A 21,186-nucleotide genomic window follows, 5' to 3' on the forward strand; every position below is an offset into this window, starting at 1 on the left:
AATTTGGAAGAATTATTACACAGTTTGTGGTCTTGTGATGATAGAAATATTTCTGTTACATTTTTGTTGTGTACTGTTATTTTGTTATCCAGTTTTTTTTATCTCAGTATAGAAAATCACTGAAATATAACGAGTTCTATTTAGTTGCCCTTTTACGAAACTAAATTTTCTTTTTACTTAATCAAGGTTTAAACAGTTGCAAAACAAAATAATTGGCGCAGTTAGTTATATCACGAATGCATGCATGATATTCAAATAGCAGATTTTAAATATTTAAATGAAGTGTTTAACTATCTATTTTTTTTATCTTATGTTACCCTCCACAATTAGCAATCGGTGTAACTGATGGAAGGAGAAAAATATATATTTAAAGTATCCCAGTTAGTTAGATCTATTGGAAACGTTAGTGTTCTTCATGAAAAACGATTGTCATAAAATATTTATATAAAATATATATAAATAGGTAATTATACTATAATACATCTTAAAAAACATTATAGGCCCCGATAACAGCTTGAAACGATTACAAGCAATGTGAGGAAAAAACAATTAGGCTTTTATTCTGAAAGGTTGACTCGGAAAAGGCGCTGCTCTGACCTCAGCCTGCTGTTTATGGTCTAATAACTTTATAGCACTTTGGAAGTGATTCCCTAAGCAAGATGTCGAAAAGTGACGACGTGCGGGAGAATGTGAAGGTACTTCATGACATTCCGTGCAGCTTTATGTTTTATTTCAAGTAATAGTTTCCCAAAGAGATTTTAACAGATGTTATATAATATCTGCCTGTTCCAGTTTGTTTTGCATCAAAGATGTTTTCTGTTTAAGTCTTACATTGTAGAACTGATTCTGTGTCTTAAACGTTAAAATACTTTACAATCAATTTAACTATTTTTAAATAATTTCTCTACGGGGGTGTGGCGGCCTAGTGGTTAGGGCATAGGGGTTGTGAGTTCGAAACCCACTCCCCCAGACTGCCACTTTGGCCTTCTGAGCAAGACCCTAAACCACCAATTGTTAAATGCAGAGCCAAATATCTCCAAAGTGAGCTCAATAAAGTTCAAATTTTTTCAAAACATTGTTGTTACGATTTAAAGCAATCAATAAACCCAGATGTAAAATAATCCAGTATATCTAATACACCTTAACCTGCAACCTTTTTAACACAAACTCATCTGTTTTAATGTTTATGTTTCCTGTTTAGAAGTACTATGGCAGCCGTCTGGAGACCTCCTCTGACCTGCAAACCAGTGTTTCTTCCTGCGCTTTGCCCCTCAACCTGCTGCCTAAGAGTGTAAAAGAGGCCTTAAGTCTGATTCACCCTGAAGTAATCCAGAGGTAGCCCTGCTTTAATCATAACTGTGATTTAAAAAAAAGACCAGAATGATGCTTGAAGATTGCAAATAAATATTTTTTTTTGTTTTGTTTGTTTTTTTACATGAATATTCTGCATTGGTCTAAGCCTTCAGGTTGATTATGATTGGAATGTGGAATGTTTAACAGTACGTGCACTTTACATACAGGAGGCTTTCTATCAATATAGTATAACACACCGTGATATTATATGTTTAATCTGTGCATCCTTTTCATGTTAAAAACACAAAGTTTGATTGATTGTTGTTTTGTTTTTTTCCTGTAAACCAAAGCAAAAAAGCAAAGCCTGGGATATTTGTAAAGTAAAGTAAAGCACTTTACTTTGTAGAGCAGATTGCATTTAATTATTTTATACTACAACATCTTACTGAAAAGTGTTCAAGCCATTATCTAAGAATAAGTATGGCACAGTGGCAAACTTGCTGACAAGTACCGATATTTTTATCTCCTTAGTTATTAAACCATTGTTGAAAAAGAGAAATTTGGAAAAATGAACTACAGACCCATCTCGAATCTCCCCTTCAGCAGTAAAATTACTTAAAAAGTTGGGTTTCAACAGTTAAAGGCCTTCTTAAAAATCACCAGTTGCTTTGATGTCTTCCAGTGCCAACCAAATGATTTTTTTTAGAGCTTCTGGAAAACTTGGTCAGCCTTTCTAGTACCGCACTGGACTGGTTTAAATACTACCTGAAGGACAGGGACTTTTATGTGTCTGTACTTTAAGCCAAAGACCGGGAAAAAAAAATTATTCAACATGTACATTCTCCCCTTGTCTCAGATTACAGAAAAAAACAAGACCAGTTACCATAACTATGCAGGTGATACAGTTTTACATCACAATGTCACCAGGTGACTATGAATAGATCAGAACGTTGGTAGATGCATAGAACAGATCAATATGCAGATGCACCATAATTTTCTCCAACTGATAAAATCAAAACTGAGGTAATAATGTGCAGACCAAAGGAGGTGAGATCCAGAGTTAGCTCCCAGCTTCAGCTACTACAACTAGAAACCAGTGATTATGGCAGAACTCCTGGTGTCATGATGGACTCAGACCTGAACCTTCACAGGCACATAAAGGCAGTTACTAAGTTAGGCTTTTATCATATGAAGAACATTTTCAGGATTAAATAATTAATGTCCAAGCAGGATCTAGAAAAACTCATTTATGCATTTATTTTTAGTATAATTTATTACTGCAACAGTGTCTTCACAGGTTTGCCTAAAAAGTCAATCAGATAGCTGCAGCTGATCCAAAATACTGATGCCCACGTTCTTACTAGAACTAAGAAAGTAGAGCACATCAATTAGACTCAGACTTAGATAACCTTTATTGTCATTTTGTGCAGCTTTCAGACAGTGAATGAGCAGCAGCTTAGCAGTGAACATTTTAATTTCATATAGTGCAGCAGTGATCAAATGCAAACAGCAGTGATCAAATGTATCATCACCATTGTTCTGAAGTCCATATACTGTCTCCCTGTAGCTCAGAGAATAAACTCAAAAACCCTTCTGTTAGTCTGTAAACCGAATGGATCAGCACCTCAGTACATAACAGATTTGTTGTCCGTGTATCAACTTCAAAGACCACTCATGGTCTACTCTGTACACCTACAACTAGAACCAATTAAAACCATTTAGTTCCTATGCTCCACTTACCTGGAACAAACTCCCAGAAGGCTGTAAAAGTGGTGAAAGTCTGAGTTCTTTTAAGTCAAAGTAAAAAAAAAATTGATTGTTGAAGTTTGTTTTACTACCTGCTTTTATCATACATTTATCATACATTTATCTTGCTTTTACTCTGCTTTTATTTTTTCTTCTATACTGGTTTAATGTAAAGCATTCTGAATTATCCTTGTACTAAATTGTGTTATACAAATAAACTTATTTTGCCTTGCTATAAACTAAAAGGATGGGTAAGGTGAGTCTGAATCAGGAAATTATCTAAGAAACCCATGGTAACTCTGAAGGAACTTCAAAGACTCACCGCTCAGGTGGGAGACTCCAGAGAATCTGTTGCATCAACCTAAAAATAGAGTTTATAGATGCTCTCCATCCAGTCTGGCTGACGAAGGGATTTTCTATTCTATTCTAAAACTTGCAACATTTCTATAAAAAATATTAACTCAGAAAAACTGATGACACACAACAGTATGTTTTTTTTTTTTATTTGCATAAAAAGTTTAATTCCACTTCATGTTAATGCACTACCTCTATTGGTTTATTTAATATCCAAAATACAAATTAGCTTGCAGTCATGAAGGATTATTTTTTTCTTTTGGAAAGGTTTAAAGGATATGTCCCCTTGTATTGCCATGATTCCTCATTGCAGATTCTTCGGATGCGGCCTTCCATTTCCAGCCAAGCTAGAGGGCTGCAGGGTCTTGGACCTGGGTAGTGGATCAGGACGAGACTGTTTTGCCTTCAGTAAACTCGTTGGACCCAGTGGACACGTGACGGGCATCGATATGACGGATCAGCTGGTAAGATACACACAGAGCAGAGTACAATAAAGTTCATACCTACACTTGTACATGTTGCTGACCAGGTAACGCTTTCCTAGATCACGGCTTCCCGCCAGTTTGTCGAGTATCATAGGGGGAAGTTTGGCTACGAAGAGCCCAATGTCACTTTTATCCAGGGATACATGGAGAAGCTCTGCGAAGCAGGGATACAGAGAGACTCCATGGATGTTCTGATGTTGGTTAAGAGCTCTAGTTGTGATCATTTAGCTGAATCCAATGATTTTGGTCAATAAATGAGAGTAATCTTTCTTTTTCAGCTCAAACTGTGTGATCTGTCTTTGCCCGGATAAGAGATCAGTGCTCGAACAAGCCTACAATGTTCTGAAGGTTAGTTTCAGGCGTTACCTCATTGATGTGTGTAACCTCACGACGGTTTAACTCTTCCTCATTGTAAAACAGGATGGAGGAGAGCTGTACTTCAGTGACATGTATGCCAGCAGTGTCGTTCCAGATCACATGAAGCAGGATCCAGGCCTCTGGGGTAACATGTGAACCCTTTAGTGGAACCATAGGGAACCCTCCTGTGCAAAACTCCACTTTTACTCACTGTTGCAGGTGAGGGAATGAGCGGCTGTTTGTTCTGGAAAGATCTGATCCTGCTGGCCCAAAGTGTGGGATTCAGTACTCCACTTCTGGTTACAGCAAGCCATATTGAGGTCCACAACATGGAGCTCAAAGCAAAAGCAGGTAGTAAAAAGTGACTCAAGGCAAAGAGATATTTAAGGTTTAAGTCCTATAAGCTCTATGTTTTCCAGGTGACATCAGGTATGCATCAGGCACATACAGGCTCTTTAAGTTGCCCCGACAACCAAGAACGTCAGGTGCTGTTGTTATTTACAAGGGAACCGTTCCTGACTTTCCAGATCAGCTAGATTTTGACTCAACGCACTCTTTCAAGGTGAGTGAGACCAATTTGTTTTATCAATATTTGCTCAGGGATGTTTATTAACAGGATATTTAACAACAACAACATTTTTTTGTTTGTCTTTGGTGCAGAAAGATGTGGAAGTGGAGGTAGATGCAGAAATGGCAGCCATCCTCCAGATTTCCAGATTCTCCTCAGACTTTACAGTCAGGATGTTGGATAAAGAGCAGCCTGATTCTGACTCCACGCCACAGGTTGCTTATAGTTTTGGTTCAGTTCTTTTTATCTACATCTATGTTTTACACCTTTTGTTTCAATGCATTGTGTAATTATCATGTAATTATCAGTTCGATGATTAAATCCGCAGCACTGTGTTAGCTGTTTGTTCTACTCTTCTTTGTTACTTCTTTGTTAGATATATCCTTAGATATATTTTTCCCCAATGGCTTATTGCATTTGATGTTGGAGCATCTCAGTTGGATGATTTAAGTCCATAAACTCCACTTTGTACTCTTTATCGTGCAGAGGTGGACTCACTGGCCCGTTGGGTCCTTGTCTGGCTTTAATGGACCCCTCCAGAACCTTCTTCATTTTTTAAACATTCTTGCTGCTGTAATCATTGTAATACAGGTGCACTTCATTTCAAGAAATCCTAAAAAAAATATTTACAACCTCCTGGATGAGTCGAAATGCTCTTAGGTACTTCTGTAGAGCGACCACTCTTGGTTTACCACCGTAGATAGGCTTCTCCGTTTGTAAACGGAGGCTCTATTTGTTTTGCTGGAACCATCTTGGTTACCTTTCCCAGATTTGTAGACGTTAGTGTCATTGTTTCCTATCTGTTCTTGAATTCTTTTTAGTTTTGGCTTTGATGATGTTAATCTTTGAAATCTTTTCACCTACTTCATGTTGTCAGACTGGTCCTATTTGAGTGCCTTTGCTGGTTAAGATGTAAATTAGGAACTCAGCTTTACAAACAATGTGATTTATAGCAGTTAATTCTTTATTTAACAGCAGCAATTTATTATGATAGGGCCAGAGAGGATTGAATCCATTATATTTTTAACCCTTTGTTTAAACCATTTTCTGCAAGTTATTTTTTTTTCCTTCAAACATTTAAATGAGTCAAAAAACAAAAAAAAACAAAGTCTGACATTTTTTTTTTCTATTTCATTTTCATAATTGAAGTAGTATTTCCACATTTTGGCTGTTTAGGTTCTGATCATAATGTGACCAGTTTTTGATTATTCTTTGCAGTACTGCCACCTCAACCCATTCCTGCTTGCTGACAGACGGGGTCCTCTGTGAAACAGTGCTCTAAAACTTCCAAATAAACTAAACAGGAAGAAGCAACTTCAAAGGAATTACAAAACACATTTAATTTCTCTTTTTAATAGTGTTTATTTCATACTGCAATGTGATTTAAGTCTAGTGATGTCTGTGAAGAACGTGAAATATGCTAACTGTGCGGAACATCTTAACACTTCTAAGATCTAAAAGAAATGATTACATGTATAACAGTGTAATAGACTTTGTAATCCTAATTAATCAGCATGCTACAGCTGAGAAAATACCACATCTAACAGCTTTGAAGAAAAAATAAAGACATCTTAATACTTAAAGGAATATTGAAGTGTTTTAGTTTTATTTATTTTAAATACTTTTTCAAATATTCACCATGAGCATGACTGTAATGTCTGGTTGGAATTCATTACAGATGTTCTTTAATCCACATGTGTCAGATTAATATTTATACAGGCTGAAATATTTATATGGATTTGTAGCATTTGGAGTTGAAGTGGAATTATGTTTAGCAGCTTTCAACAAGCTTTTTATAGATATCTAGCAGAACGGCTGAACTCTCTTCAAATATAAATTGGTATTTTATTTTTACATTGATTGGTTTTCTGGTAAAAACGTGGATATTCTTCTGTTTAGGGTTCAGCATGGCTCAAACAACAGGCCTAATATCAGCCGACTGTCCATTCAACCTGTTTTTAATTTTGGATTATTCAACTAAAAACAACTATGTCCTTATTAAACGTTTCCTATTTTTCCTTTTTTCGATGTATGAATACAACTGTTGGAGAGAAAGACCCACAGCATGATGCTGCCAGCAACATACTTGACAACGTTAGCTGTTCTTAGGTTTGGTATTGTCACCTTGGCTCCTCGAGACATACTATTTCTCGGACAGCTAATCTCAGTCCATTGATACTAACCTCCCTTTAGAGTAAAACCTGCAGCCTATTGAACAACATACTATGCAATTTCCCCTCATCTCTGGGGGGCTGTTTGGGTCATATGGCTGAAATGTGGACATATTTGGATTTTCCAAAAAAAACAAACATCCAAAACATAGATCTGCAATTTCTTTGCGTATAAAGCAGGTTCCATTAAGCTTAAGGAGTGGCCCTGACTTTAGGTTCAGTGACAATTGGGCAAAGGTCTTGCTCGTGGAATACAAATTATAAATTAACTCTACCAATGCTGCCGAGCAGAGCAGTCAAAAGATTCAAGCTCAGTTATAGTGCAAAATATGTAATTTTTTGCAACTAGTTAAGATGCCTTTAAATGGTAGATAGACTGAATTTATACGCTACATTTCCAGAAATGCTGACCACTTAAAGTACATCGTAATAAAGTTTTAATGGTCAATAATTAAAATAGAAGTTAACTGAGAGGTTGGATATACTAAATCTAAAATATGCCATCTGCTAAAAAAGACAATTTGCATTTAGGATGAAAGACCTTTGTCAGCAAATCTGCTCCATCTAGGACTCTTTAGCTGTCAAAGTTTCAGCTTTAACTGGATCAAATTCTGTAAAAATATCTTCTATTAAGCACAGTTTGCTATCGGATTATTAGTCAGAAAAAATATAAGTGATAGATTAATCGATAAGTAGAGTAATCTTTAGCTGCAGCCTTTAAGATCCGGCCCTTATAGTTTTGTACCTATGATTGGAAAAGCTTTTGTTTTTCATAAAACAATTGGAAAACATTACAATGATAATGCGACTTGTATGACTCTCACATGTAATAAATAGACAATCCTGCTACTCTGCATATACTGCTTAGGAGAGATTTTGACCATAACCTTTGGTGCTCAAATCTAAACATGTCACACAAGAAGTCTATAAAAAAGATAAACTGTGAATGCAGCATGTATGGAAAGCAAAAAGTTCCACATATTTCACACTTTAAAAAGTGTTAAGGTTTCTATTTTTAAATGTGAAAATTTTACTTATGTATTTATTAAATAATTTTTTCCCCCAATTTATAAATATTTCTACATTTTAAGTTATTAGCCATTAAATGCTTGTTTTTACTGTATTGTCATCTTCATTTTCTTTACTATCTTGACAAATCAACGTTTATCTTCTTACCAGAAAAGTGTACTTAAAAATGTGTATTTTTAGGCTTGACTTTAACAAATACTTAATCAAAAATATGATAGGGCCTAAACCCTATAAATTTTTTCTGCGCCAAGCCGAGGCTGTCAGCTGGCCTGCATACAATAGGCAAACTTCTGGCTTATGCTGCTCAAAAATGAAGGAATTGGTGCACAGAATAAGTCTGCTATATGAACAACAGTTGAAAGGGTCTCCGGAAAAAAAAATAACTGTAGGATGCTGTATTTTAAAGACAGAAAGACATAAAATATTTACTGGAGACACACTTACAGAACATAATAATTCAAAAACTTGAATCGCCAATATGCTTTCAGTTGCCATAACATACAGCACTCAAAATAAATACGTTTTACGACATTTGTTTTACTTTTAAGATAACCAACACCAAACAATTAACAGAAAAACAAAACAGACAGCGCTATCCTTTTCCTTCTGCTACCCCATTACTCTATTTAAACAAATGTTGATTAAATTAGGATCACAATGAAAGCCCCTCAATGAGCCTATAATGAGTGCAGCAGAAACATTGTACAGTTTAGCAGTGAAAACAAACACTCGCTCCAGTATAATGGTTACAGGGAAATTAAATAATTTGTAGTAAAGCTGTATTTGCTGCTATGGCAACAGCACCATTAAGTAAGAAAAGAAGGGCAGTCAAATGAGTTTGCTGCAGTATGTGAGGCAATGAATGTATCGATGGAGGTAGGCACTGAATGGGACGACTTCTTTCTACTCCTGATGGATCCCGGTTACATCTGCAGCCAGCTCAGGTCTTCAGATCTGCAATGATCAGCAAGATGGTTATTACACATTAAAACATAATTCATTTCTTGATTCTTTTTATTTTTTTATTTTCACACATTTGAAAGCTTTCAGAAATAGTCTGTTGTTGCTTTTAAAGCTACATCTTTCATCAGTTTTCTCCTGACTTAAGAAATATTTGCTTCATTTTTTCTTAAACTTTTACTCTTTAGGTTTGCTGTGTCCAAATCTTTGGTCACAACAGCCAAAATTGTCAGGTAAGGAAGGCAAAAAGATATTATTAAAAGAACACTAAAAGCATAAAATATTATAATGAGAATTTGTTGTCCTATCGCAATAATAAACTAAGTAGGACAAAGAATAGGATGTCATAACATTTCATAACTATGATTAAAAGCGTTTGAATTTAAAAAAAATATTAATTTTCTTTCAAACATTTTAAAGTTTAAATCCAGATCTAAATAAGATTGTTTTAATAAGATCCTCCCTAATTCCCTATTTGTCTAGTTCAGTAATTAGTAGTTAAAAGACACCTTTGTCAACTTTAACTGTAAGGTAAGTGAAAATGATACCTTGTTTTTTTTTCTTGCTGAATGAATTGTTATGGTTGTTGCTAATTGTTGCAGTTTGTATAGAAGCAAACCATGACTCACTGAGCCTGTGCCTTTGTTATGACTGTGCCTTTAGCCATCAGCTCTGCAACATGAGCCACAGCGGGATCAAACATCAGGCTAGAAGCCGCTACCACCACCTCGTCCCTGTCAGCAACACACAGGAGAAACTGAAGCAGGACCGCAGCAGATTTGATCCCAGCAGTTTAAAAAGTCACTCCACAACCGCTCACTTTATGTAGAAGGCCAGAAATTTCCGTTCTTCCACTTTGCCTTTAAATATGATCTCTGTGTAGCCTTCTCCGTAACCTAGAGAGGAAATGAAAGAGGAAGGGAGACTGAATCTAACAAAAGTATGCACTTTTGAAAAAGCCGCGTCAGTAAAAACATTTAAAAATTCACATAACTATAACTTTAAAAACCTTTTATTGAATACTTTACCTGCGTATCTGATGCTCTTTCCACCCAACACAGACCAGAAGAAAGGAATGGACTCTATTGTGGTTGGTTTATTCAGCATGTTCAGAGCTGCTACTCTTCCTGATATTAAAAACAGGTGTTAAAGATAAAAATGTTTTAAAAAATTAAAGAAAAACCATTTCTTTTTTGTTGTTTAATCAGGAAGTTTCTAACCGTGAGCGTGGGCCATCTGCCAGTGAGCGATATTGACCGACTGGTCTCTGCGAATGGTCAGAGGGAAGGAGGTGACGTCCCCGGCACTGAAAATGTCTGGTACATTGGTCCTCATGAACTGGGAGAATAGATGGAACAGCTAATGAGTCCAAAGCTAATGTCTCACCTTCACTACCTCAGAACACTCATAATAGAGAGCTGCGCTGCTTTCATGTCAGGTAGAAACGCTGAAAAGCATAAACTGTAGACATCACTCTATCATAACTCTTGAACCCCAAGGTTTTCCCTGTGATTCGGGAGCAGCTGTTTTGGCCCCGCCTTTCAAACATCGTGTCTTGTCTCAGAATTGAGAAAATTGATGGTTCTGGTTTGACACAATGAACCCGACTTTCTATCTGACTTTGTTTCAAATCTTCAGCTTACAGCTAGCCCTCTGCAATACACTTGAATCAGGAACAATTGATATTTACCATCCTGTCAATGTACTACTTGACAGAAATGACTTTTTCAAATTTTTTCCTACTTTTATAATGTTAGATTACGTTAAAGGAATGGTGGATGATGTTCTTTTTCCTCGTGGATCATCAAAATAAATGGTCCTTCTAATTAAAAATCATCCTACATGTTCGTCTCTGTCTTCACTTATCGGTGGTGAGTCTGACGTACTGGAAAAAATGCAAATCTTCTTTTGGAAAGTAAGCTTGTATGAGCGATGCAAACAGCAACTTTTAAACTGAGCGTGCACAAGGAGAAATGGGCTCATGCACGCCCTCATACGCGTTTAATAGGTGTTCCCTCTTGGGTTGCGCATGTGCATTTTTTATTTATTTTTTTTAAATGGCAGGTCTTTTTAAAAAAAATTTGAAAATCCTCCACTATACATTTAAGTATAACTTTGCTTTTGGGTTTTCTTAATTGAATCTCGTAACAGTTCCTCTATACATAAGCTATAAGAGTCAGTGTTTTGGAGTTGGATTTAGGAGAGCTTTTCTTTTTCCTATGTATTTTTTCAATTTTTTTCAATGAACATCTTAAAGTTTGTCAGATGCTACGCTTTGCTTTACCTTATCCACAATAACTGCTTTTCTCGAATCCACTGCCACGTCACTTCCTTCTAGGAAGTCTGTATTAGGAACAACACCTGAAAAACAAAGAGAGAAAAAGCAATCAACATTTGCTGAAGAGAAACATTTTTCATGGGGTTAACATGAAAGGAACCAGTGGTTCTGGAGCTGCAAGTGTCTCTTCATGAAAGGATCTGATTAACGATCAAGAACTAAAAAGTTTGGTTAAACGGAAGAGATGTACTTAACGTCACGTAAGAAAATTTTAGTGTTTTTTCTTAAAAAACTGAATTGAATTGTGCTTTTAAAAAAATATAAAAATAGATGAGCTAACATCTCTCTTTTTCTAGGCAGTATTTTTGCTTTTCAAAAAATATTTTATTTTGCAGGACTCTTTAGTTTGCCCTCATAATAAAGATTGTTAACATCAACATATTTGCCAAGAATCACAGAAAATGGGCCAGATCTATAAACCATAAAGTAATAATCCAACATTTCCTTTCGTTTGAGGTCACGTTTATCTAACTGAACTTAATGCAAAAACTTGCTTTCATATGTTCCTTCAAATGTTGGTAATTGCCGTTTGGTTCCAAATAATAAATCAGTGTGCAGCTTTATTGCCCTTCCCTTTGTAAATAAATACCTTTAACATATTTATCACCCTTGGGTTAGGCAACACAATAAACAAATTACCTATTCCTGCTATCACCACATCAGCTTCCAGGACAGTACCGTCATTCAGCACCACCTCCTTCACCTACATAAAGGGACAAAAGAACACTTTCCATTTAAAAACCAAGTATCTTTTCTCTGTGTTCAGATATTTGAATGTTGCTCAGTGCAAAGCCATCCACAGTCATTGGTTCCCATACTGGAAGTATTTGCGACACTGGGGTGTAACAGTACATAAAATATTTAACATTCTTGGTAACAGGGCTGCATGGTGGAGCAGTGGGTAGCACTGTTGCCTTGCAGCAAGAAGGATGCATGTTCTCCCCATGCATGCATGGCTTCTCTCCAGGTATTCTTGCTTCCTCCCACAGCCCCAAAACATGTCTGTTAGGTTAATTAGCTTCTCTAAATTGTCATTAGGTCTGAGTGTTTTTACTCTTTACTTTTATTAGGTTAATTTCAAAAGCATCTTTAAATAAAAATCAAAAAATCACAGAGTGGAGATCTGGTTGCCAGCTGGACCTGAATCCAGTAAAGAAGCAAAACTTTTAGACTGCCATTACAAGCACTAACGTTACATTTATGGCTGGGTTAATGCGGCGCGTATCTCAGTTTGACCTTCAGCCTTCTTCTCTTAGTGCCAGTGATTGATTAATTATGCTCGCCATTGTTTTAGGGGAGTTATTAACCATTAAAGACTGCCAACCTTATCACTCTCAAAAACAAGCTTTGGTTGAGTCCAGGATCATGCATCATGCATCTTAATAGTAGACTGAAGTGTTGGCTGGTGGTTCTGTTTTGATGCAGTTCCCTTGTCGTTGTAGGTCTGGGTAGATGAATGCCATCTATTGTTTTGGACATAAACCTGTTCTCATAAATCTTTCAGGTTATCCCTTCAGCAGCACTGCTGCTCTATTGTATTCTAATACACTGTGTATGAAGCTAATCTTTAACTATCTTGAAAAAACAAATAGACCACAACAACTGCTATTGAACTGTAAGCGCACACACACGTACTGCTGCTTATATGTTTTTGGCTATAAAGTTTTTCAAATATGCACTTTTTTTTTAACAATCTGACTCAAATGTCTTGTTTGTGGATCATATTTGGACGATAAAGTTGATTGGGATCTTAATTACTCCTACTACTCCCCTTCCTTTAACATGTTTTATTTTTTGTCTGGTTGTAAGCTGAGAGGAGATGATTCTCTCCCACAGCTGTTTTTTGTCTAACCTGAATGACCTGTTGTCGGAAATTTTTTATCTCTCTTCTCATATAATATTTTAATTTATCCTATTTACTCACTATAAAAGTTTTCACTGAGTCTGTTTTTCTCTCAAGGCCACACAGTTCCCTGCAGGATGGTGTTTGTAGACCAGACATAGCTTCTTCCCATAACAAATCAGATTCTTTCTCAAGGTTTATTCATAACATGTTGCTGTTTAACCAAAGTGTGTGCAATTTGTAATGACTCTGACTACTTTCCATTGTTGTAAGAAAGGGGGAACGAAAGCTGTCCAGATCAGAACAAAGCAGAATGCTGTGCCATTAGGGCTGTACGATGACTGTTCTCTCTTTGCAAAGATATGAAAAAATGTGCCGACTGAGTGAAATCCATCGATCTCTATTTATTTAACTAGGATGAATAGTTGAATACTTTTTCCCACGACAGACCCCTCCCTTGTTTTCTCTTTTGAAGTAGAAATAGTAGAAACTGACTCCTAAATTGCATCATATAATACTTATACCTCACAGAAACCGGAAGTCAATGATTGCTGGAAGCAGTGTCGTGGTCAAGACCATCTAACCCGGGACCAGGTCAAGACCAAAAATTCTTGTCACGATAAAATGTGAAGCCTGATCAAAGTTTATTCTTCAATGAATCTAAAAGACCCATAAAACTAAAGAGATGTTGAAGATTCAGAGTTAAACTAATGTAACTTACTCAATTTAACACTCATTACTAAAGCCTTCTCTTCGCCTCTTTAATCAAGTATTTGATCAAATCATAAATGTACAAAAATGTATAGATCATTTTCCAAAGTTAAATCAATATGACAGATTTTCTTGTATCAAGAAGGATTTTTGATTTGTAAGACAGCAATAAAAGTGATCGATGTCTTAAGGAAATTGCAGAGAGATTAAAATATGTAATTAAAAAGTATAATTTTTTTTTCTTGAGTTTTTACAGCACTAGTGGCTCGTTTTTTTTTTGTACAGTAGCCTGACAGGAAAGAGAATAAGAGAGAGAGGGGGAGAGACGCGTGGCAAAGGACCAAAGGCAGCGAGGACTTAGGCCTCCGTATATATATGGGCCGTGCGCACAAACCACTGCTTCACCAAAGCACGCCCAAATTATCAATATTTAAACAACAACAATTCACTTATTAATTTATTTAGAATAAAGCTGCAATAGTTTAATGCATTTATCTCAACTACAATGTTTTGAACCAACTGAAATAATGCCCCTTTATAATGAATTTCCTTTGTGACGCTTTTGTCTTTCCATACCTGCTGCAGTTCAATGGTTCCTATATAAAGATCTACACATATTGACATGTTTATATTTGAGTTTAAAATTTTGTGGGCAGAACCTAGAGCAGGATCTTCTTTTTTTTTTAAGAGTGTTATATGATCAGTCACAGAATATAGTGTAATAAAAGCATTTTTGGTGGCAACTGGAGCTGCCAGCAGAAGTAGCATTATTGACTGCCACGATTTGAGCCTATTGTCTCTTAGAAGACCTTTTGACTTTCACTTGTTTGATGAGTTCTATTTTTTCTACTGTAGATATGAGCAAGTTTCAGTCAGCAGGAGGGTTTTATAGATGTATTCTCTTGACTAACAAAGATCTACACATATCAATTATCTTGAATTCATTATTTTGAAGAGAGACCAATTCAATATCAGTTTCAATGTGATATTTACCAAGGACAGCAGGAGTTCATGGATTACACACATTTTGAAGTAAAAGTCACTGTTGTAAGAATTAAAAAATAAATATTTCCCATCTATTTCTTTGAATTAATGTAGTCAGATTAGTTTTTAAAACATCTTTACTAAGGGAGTCAATAGCTGTGAAAGAACAGGAAGTAAAGGCAAAGTTACCTTTCCGTTCTCCCCTCTGATCTCTTTTACTTTGTTGTTCATGAAGAACTTTACATTGGCTTCCTCCAACATCTTAAAGGGAAAAAGACAACAATAAAACTAAAGCTGATAAGTTTTTTTTTTCTTTTTTTTAATCCAAGCATGGAGAATGAGTTTTGTGCTCCTCTTTACCTTCTTGGTCATCTTGCCGATCTCTGGCCCTAGAGATTTCTCAAACGGGAACTCGGTGGGGCCCACCAGGGCCACGCTCGCAGCTTTGTCCGACAGGTACGAAGCTGCCTCCATACCTGTTGACCAATTGAAAAACAATCCGGTCGTCTGCATATTTCCGGTGTAAAAAAAACTGCTAACACATGGGAGAAGAAACTAGCTTTCAAGCTCTGAATAATTACCTATGAAGGATGCTCCAATTACAACAGCTCTCTTGCCGACCGACGAAGCGTGAATCTCTTTAGCGTTGTCATAGCACTGCAGCAGATGCACTCCCTTTAAATCTGATCCAGGACAGCTGAGAGAGCGAGCTCTGTCGATATGAAATAAGCAATTTATAGTTGGGTTTATTTAGCATTTTTCTATGGAAACAGAGAGTTTTTTTTCTTTGAGGATGCAGAGACTCACCTGCAGCCTGTTGAGATGAGGAGTTGATCGTAAAGCACCGAGCTGCCATTACTCATCATCACTGATTTCTTAGTCGGATTCACAGAGACGACCTTTAACAGAGAAAGAAGCGGTTGAATCTACTGTTAAATGACAGCAAGTCATATATACACACCCTCACCTCTTTCCCGATCCACATTTCTATTCCATATTGCTGATAGAAGTCATCTTGCCGCAGGAGGATATTGCTGCTCTCCACATTCATAGCCTTGAAGACAATGAAAACAGCTAAATTTGTTTCCAACGGCTTTAAAGTGAAGGTGACTTTTGATTGAAACAGATTTTAAAGGGTATTTCTCCTATTTTGATCTCACTTTGCTCAGTTTGGGTTTGTCAAACGGAGGCAGGCTGTCTTTGGTTATGATGACGATGCGACCCTGGTAGCAGTTCTGACGAAGAGTCTCGGCACAAACAAGCGACGCAGGGCCTGAAATTTAATTTTAAAATATGATAAAAGGAACACAAGATATGATGCACTCTAAGATTTTTAATTTTTTTTCATATTTGCTGCTAATTTAGGACCAACACTGCAAGAAAAGAATAAAATCTAAAAAAGTCATTTTTCTGTTAAAATAAGTGCAATAAGTGAGACATTTTGGAATGAGTCGATTAACATTTAAAATAAAAAAAAAAGATTGAGTTGCCTTATTTCATGCGCATATATTCTAAATACTTATTTTAAGAGTAAAATACTTCTTTCATTGGCAAAACATCATTTTTACCTGTTCAAATTAATAATAAATACACTTGATTCAACTTATTTCTCGATGGTTTTTGCAAGGTAAAAGGAGCTACTACCAGACACGTACCTCCTCCTACCAACAGGATGGTGTGTTTGACATCAGATTGGACCGTGCACATCTCCCTCACCCGTTTGGTCAACTTCAAGGACTAAAAGTAGCAAATGACAAATAATTCAACAATAAATTAATAGATGTCTTTTAAATTGGACATACTTAGAACTTTTATGGCTTACCTTCTTATTAATAGACACGTAAACATTCCCATCTTTGACGTTGACCTGTCAGATAAAAAATAAACTATTTATGTTAAAAGCTGCTCAAAATAAGGCAGCTAACGGAAACGGTAGCTTTTTAGCAAACTGTTGGAGTATTTCTAAAGAAATTGACTCTTTTATAAAATCTTTTATGCATTTCTGTGATTTGCTTCCAATCCAAAACATCCAGTTTTAAATGAGGGATGAAACACCAGTGGATATATGTTCCAATTGTATCCTATTCTTTATTTTTACTGCCATGAATGTTGTTTTTTTTTAGACACATTTAAATGTTTAAGACAGTCAAACCAATTTTAAAAATCAGTTAGCGTTAAACCTTATCAAGTATGAAAAACTATTTTTCAAATTATGAACTAATTCATGAAGAGAGGAATTATTCAAACCAATTTGCCGATATGGGTAAAAAATGATAGAAAATTAATAAGTGTTAAAAAAAAATGAACTCATCATTTCCTGATTGCAGGAAATCCAAGAAACGATCTCAGCAAGTCTACAAGGGGTTAAAAAAACCTAACTGGGGTGTTTGGGACTCCAGCAAACCACAGTGATCCATAATTTACAACTGGAGACAACGTGGGACAATGTTAAAGCCTCTGAGGAGCGGATGTCACACCAATTTACTCAAAAAGCTAAGCAATGTTTCACAGAATATCTAAAGCCCCGTAGCCTCATTTCTCAGTTAAGTTCCTTCAGTTAGGAGAAGAAATCTCACAACTACCAAAAAACATCCTGTTGATCCATTCTAAAGGCTAAAACATGGAACACATCAGGTATAGAGGGAAATGTAATTTTATTTACGTACTGAAGTGAGAAAAGTTGGTTCAGATAGATTCACCTAAAGAAATTATCTCATCCTTATCAGCTGCTTTTTGTATTATTTAAGCTAATATTTAATGGTGACAAAACAGCAAAAGCAGGAAATCTGTGAGCAAAAACGTTTCCCTGCAGGGCATTGAAAAAAAGTTTATCCATACATCTTTGTAACTCCTTTAGGTCATGTGATGAGGGTCTGCTGATAGTTACAAACAATGCGGAAAAATTAGAGACAGAGAATTTGTTACACTAGTCGTCTACAACGTTCTCCCTCTGTGCTGCAAATCTGAGCCAATTTCTTCATAACTTGTGGTCAATTCTTCGTTTTATTGCTTTTTCTTCTCTTGCTTTAAATAACTTTCTGATATCTATCCTGAAAGTACTGCAAAAACGATCTAGAAATAATTTAACGTTTCTTAAATTTAGTGTATTTCCCCTTAATTTGAGTAGGCAAATAAGATGATTTGCCAATGGAATTAGTTTTTTTACCCTTAAAATAAGATAATTAGATAACGCACACTTAAAATAAGAGCATTAAATTGTTTTTTCTTATTTTAAATGTAAATTGTCTTGTTCAATTGGTAAACTGTCTTACTTACCTCTTCAATTCAGAAAGAAATGCACTCATTTTGAGAAAAAAAAATTCTAAAAATGTTTGTAGTGTGGGGCTTTATAGCTGACATTTACTTGGCATTAATTTTGCTGCTTTGAACTGTTCTACCTTGTAGGTTGGTAAAGAGTCCAGGCCTGGATACTCTTCGATGTCTCCAGTTCTCACATTGAAGCAGGCTCCATGAAAAGGACACCTCACCCTCTCTCCAACCAGTGTTCCTATGAATTTAATAATCAGTATTTAGCACTGATAGATGCGTTTGGATTAAGAATGGGAACAATCTGGAAATTATTGTTTTTACCTTTAATGAGAGGGGCATTATAATGGGAGCACCTGCTCCCAACTGCACTGTACTGACCCTTGGTACGGACCAACAGCACCTTCTGGTCCTCCACGGTTACCTCCTTCATTCTGCAAAAAAACAAAAACACACAAAATTGGCAAAACAAGTCAGCTGAGACTCTGTTATTCCCTCTAGAATCTGATCTTTTTTCCTTCATTTAAAGGTTGCATGATGTTACTCACTGTCCATCATGGAGATCAGTCTCCTGACAAACCAGTCCGGTCACCTCCTCCTGCTCTTCCCTTTGCCCTACTCCTTGGTGCATATTTATTCCTGCATGTCAATAGGCGAAAAAAGAAAAAAAAATCCCGATTGTTACAGCAGTTACATATGATTATCGATCTTACAGAAGCCTATAGAATCTCTATGGAACATGTTCAGTCCTGTAAATGAATAAGCAAACATGCTATTGTCCCAGCATTTGCTACAGTGACAGTTGATCTATGGGGGACCTTTATACACTATGACATGGCATATATTACATGCAAGACAAGTTTGTTTCAGTTAATTCCCATTTACCTGCATACACAACCAAAGAGTAATGTTTATTGTTTCTCTTTTGAATTTCACAAATAAAAGCTGTTGAAATGTGTCACTCTTTATGCCCTGTTTATCCTCTAATCATTTTATACCTCTGCTGCACATTCTCCTTATTCAGTCTATTTGATTTGAAGCATCTGTTTATATTAATTAATAAAAGAGTGCCAGACTCTAATAATTTAAGAACTACCCATAAAATTAAACCAGAATCTAACTAACACATTGTCACTAATGTGAGATGACTAAGATAAAGTCTAACCAACAATCTTGAGTCTTCATAAATGAAAGGGTTTCTGATACACACGTATAACAAATATTATTATCACATTACAAGAGTTGATAAAATAATATCAAATTAGTGTTTTGAAATAGAAATCAGGGCAGCCATGGTGCTGGCTGTGCTCACCTGTGTTGTTTCGCCGGTCAGCGGACACAGATGCAGCAGCCGCTCCAACAAACTGGCTTCCTGTTCGCCTATAGAATGTGTTACCGCACAGAAACAGGGGAACAGCCCGCATGACGCTCAGCGTATATCAGCAGATCATAACCCGTTAGCTCCTCCCGCAAGTGGCATGGGCTCCGCATCATTTACACGCCGGCGAACTCAGCGTCACCGGAAGAGGTCGGCGCGGATTTTCAAAGGGCGTTTCCACGGCAACAAATTAATCTCGATTGCTTTTTTTTTTATGCCAAATATAAAACGGTTCAATTAATGAACATAAAGAACGATAAAAAATGTACACACTGAGGTAACTCTGCACGATATTTATTTGATATGAAATATATTAAAGTGCATGACATGTATGTAAGCAGAAAAGATAATCTATATATAGGCTTTGTAGGGATCAATTAATTAGAGTAAGTTAACATGAGGATGGTTCGATCATTCAGATGTGATAGGCTGATAGGCTACATTTTACCCTAAATATTGTTTTTGTATATGCGGGGAATAAATTGTGCTTTTGAGTAATGAACATAAAGAACGTATATATATATATATATATATATATATATATATATATATATATATATATATATATATATATATATATATATATATATATATATATATATATATATATATATATATATATATATATATATATATATATGCTACTAAAACAAAACGAAAAGAACAACAAAAATAAATTAAAAAAATTTGATTTATGTATACATTTTCCCTTGAGGAAATGTATTACATTTGTCAAATGTTGAAAATAAAATTGATTCAGTCTATGATGCAAGGTGTTTAATCTTTTTTTTCCGAAATAAAGTTGGAAAAACTTCCAAATCGCCTGTTTTGATCAAATTAATTATAACATGTAAAAAAAAAAAAAAAAAAAAAAATTTAATTTAATCTTAATTATGGAGAATATATGATGCATATAATCCAATTAGAATTTACTAAATATGATGACAATATATGGGCGTCAATGAAGTACATTAATCAGAAAATGTTTTCCGTTGAATATATACTTGTTCTCAATCACAATCAACTCTGCAAAAATGTTTCTTTCTTACAGTAAAACCTTCCTCCTGATCCAAATGTTTTCTATTGTCATATGATGGGCGGCTGAGGGGAAACAGGCAGATACAGCAGGCACCGACGCTGCATTGTACAGTAGTCTTGCAAAGCGTGTAACGCGCATGCGCGAAGATCTGATCTACTCTGCTAGAAAACATTAAAGTAGCAGATAATTACTGTGGTTCCCTACTAATCTCCTTTTCTGTTTATGTTTAATGATAGTTTGGTCGAGAAATAGTTTGTCTTATTAATGGGTTAAAATGGTTATTTTTTTGCAAGATGAACCAGCCATATTTTATTCATTAAAGTAACATCATTTTAGCCGTGTAAATAGGGTCTAAATTAACTTAAGCTTATCGTATTTAAATAATTAGGGGAAAAAAGTATTTCGTAAACATTACATGAATTGAAATCTAAGGCAGATAAATCGCTACGGCTATTATAATATACACGGAGTACTGATGTAATCATATTTTATTTCATTTGAGCTTGCAGGAAAAATTATGTTGAATAACTCCTTTTTATGGTGCTATGCTTTGTTTAGCCTGAAGGTGTCGCACTATCTCCAGAAATAGCAGCAGTAATTATTTTCCGCTGGTTGGCGCTTTGTTGAATGAAAAGGGCGCTCACTGTGAAAATTCCCCAGTTT

At 35.8% G+C, this 21,186-nt stretch overlaps 2 protein-coding genes across 2 annotated transcripts; one reads left to right on the forward strand and one right to left on the reverse strand.

Annotated features, from left to right (window-relative positions):
* Positions 1-562: 562 nt before the first annotated feature.
* On the forward strand, positions 563-6,390 carry zgc:153372 (uncharacterized protein LOC767695 homolog). Its single transcript, XM_038284011.1, has 10 exons — positions 563-695; positions 1,202-1,335; positions 3,707-3,857; positions 3,938-4,074; positions 4,157-4,226; positions 4,299-4,380; positions 4,455-4,586; positions 4,655-4,797; positions 4,896-5,018; positions 6,022-6,390. Exons 1-10 carry the CDS (start codon positions 660-662, stop codon positions 6,070-6,072), a joined length of 1,059 nt encoding a protein of 352 aa, XP_038139939.1. The 5' UTR covers positions 563-659; the 3' UTR covers positions 6,073-6,390.
* On the reverse strand, positions 6,388-19,571 carry aifm4 (apoptosis inducing factor mitochondria associated 4). Its single transcript, XM_038284010.1, has 19 exons — positions 19,419-19,571; positions 18,655-18,745; positions 18,431-18,540; positions 18,238-18,347; positions 16,662-16,706; positions 16,495-16,576; positions 16,000-16,112; positions 15,807-15,893; positions 15,647-15,738; positions 15,421-15,551; positions 15,200-15,315; positions 15,029-15,100; positions 11,941-12,004; positions 11,248-11,324; positions 10,184-10,301; positions 9,992-10,090; positions 9,784-9,859; positions 9,593-9,697; positions 6,388-8,957 (listed from the first exon to the last, which is right to left on the reverse strand). Exons 1-19 carry the CDS (start codon positions 19,528-19,530, stop codon positions 8,927-8,929), a joined length of 1,731 nt encoding a protein of 576 aa, XP_038139938.1. The 5' UTR covers positions 19,531-19,571; the 3' UTR covers positions 6,388-8,926.
* Between the last annotated feature and the right edge of the window lie 1,615 nt (positions 19,572-21,186).

Source organism: Cyprinodon tularosa, unplaced genomic scaffold (assembly GCF_016077235.1).
Source record: "Cyprinodon tularosa strain WSP-4 unplaced genomic scaffold, ASM1607723v1 ctg198, whole genome shotgun sequence".
In the NCBI taxonomy this organism is placed as follows: domain Eukaryota; kingdom Metazoa; phylum Chordata; class Actinopteri; order Cyprinodontiformes; family Cyprinodontidae; genus Cyprinodon; species Cyprinodon tularosa.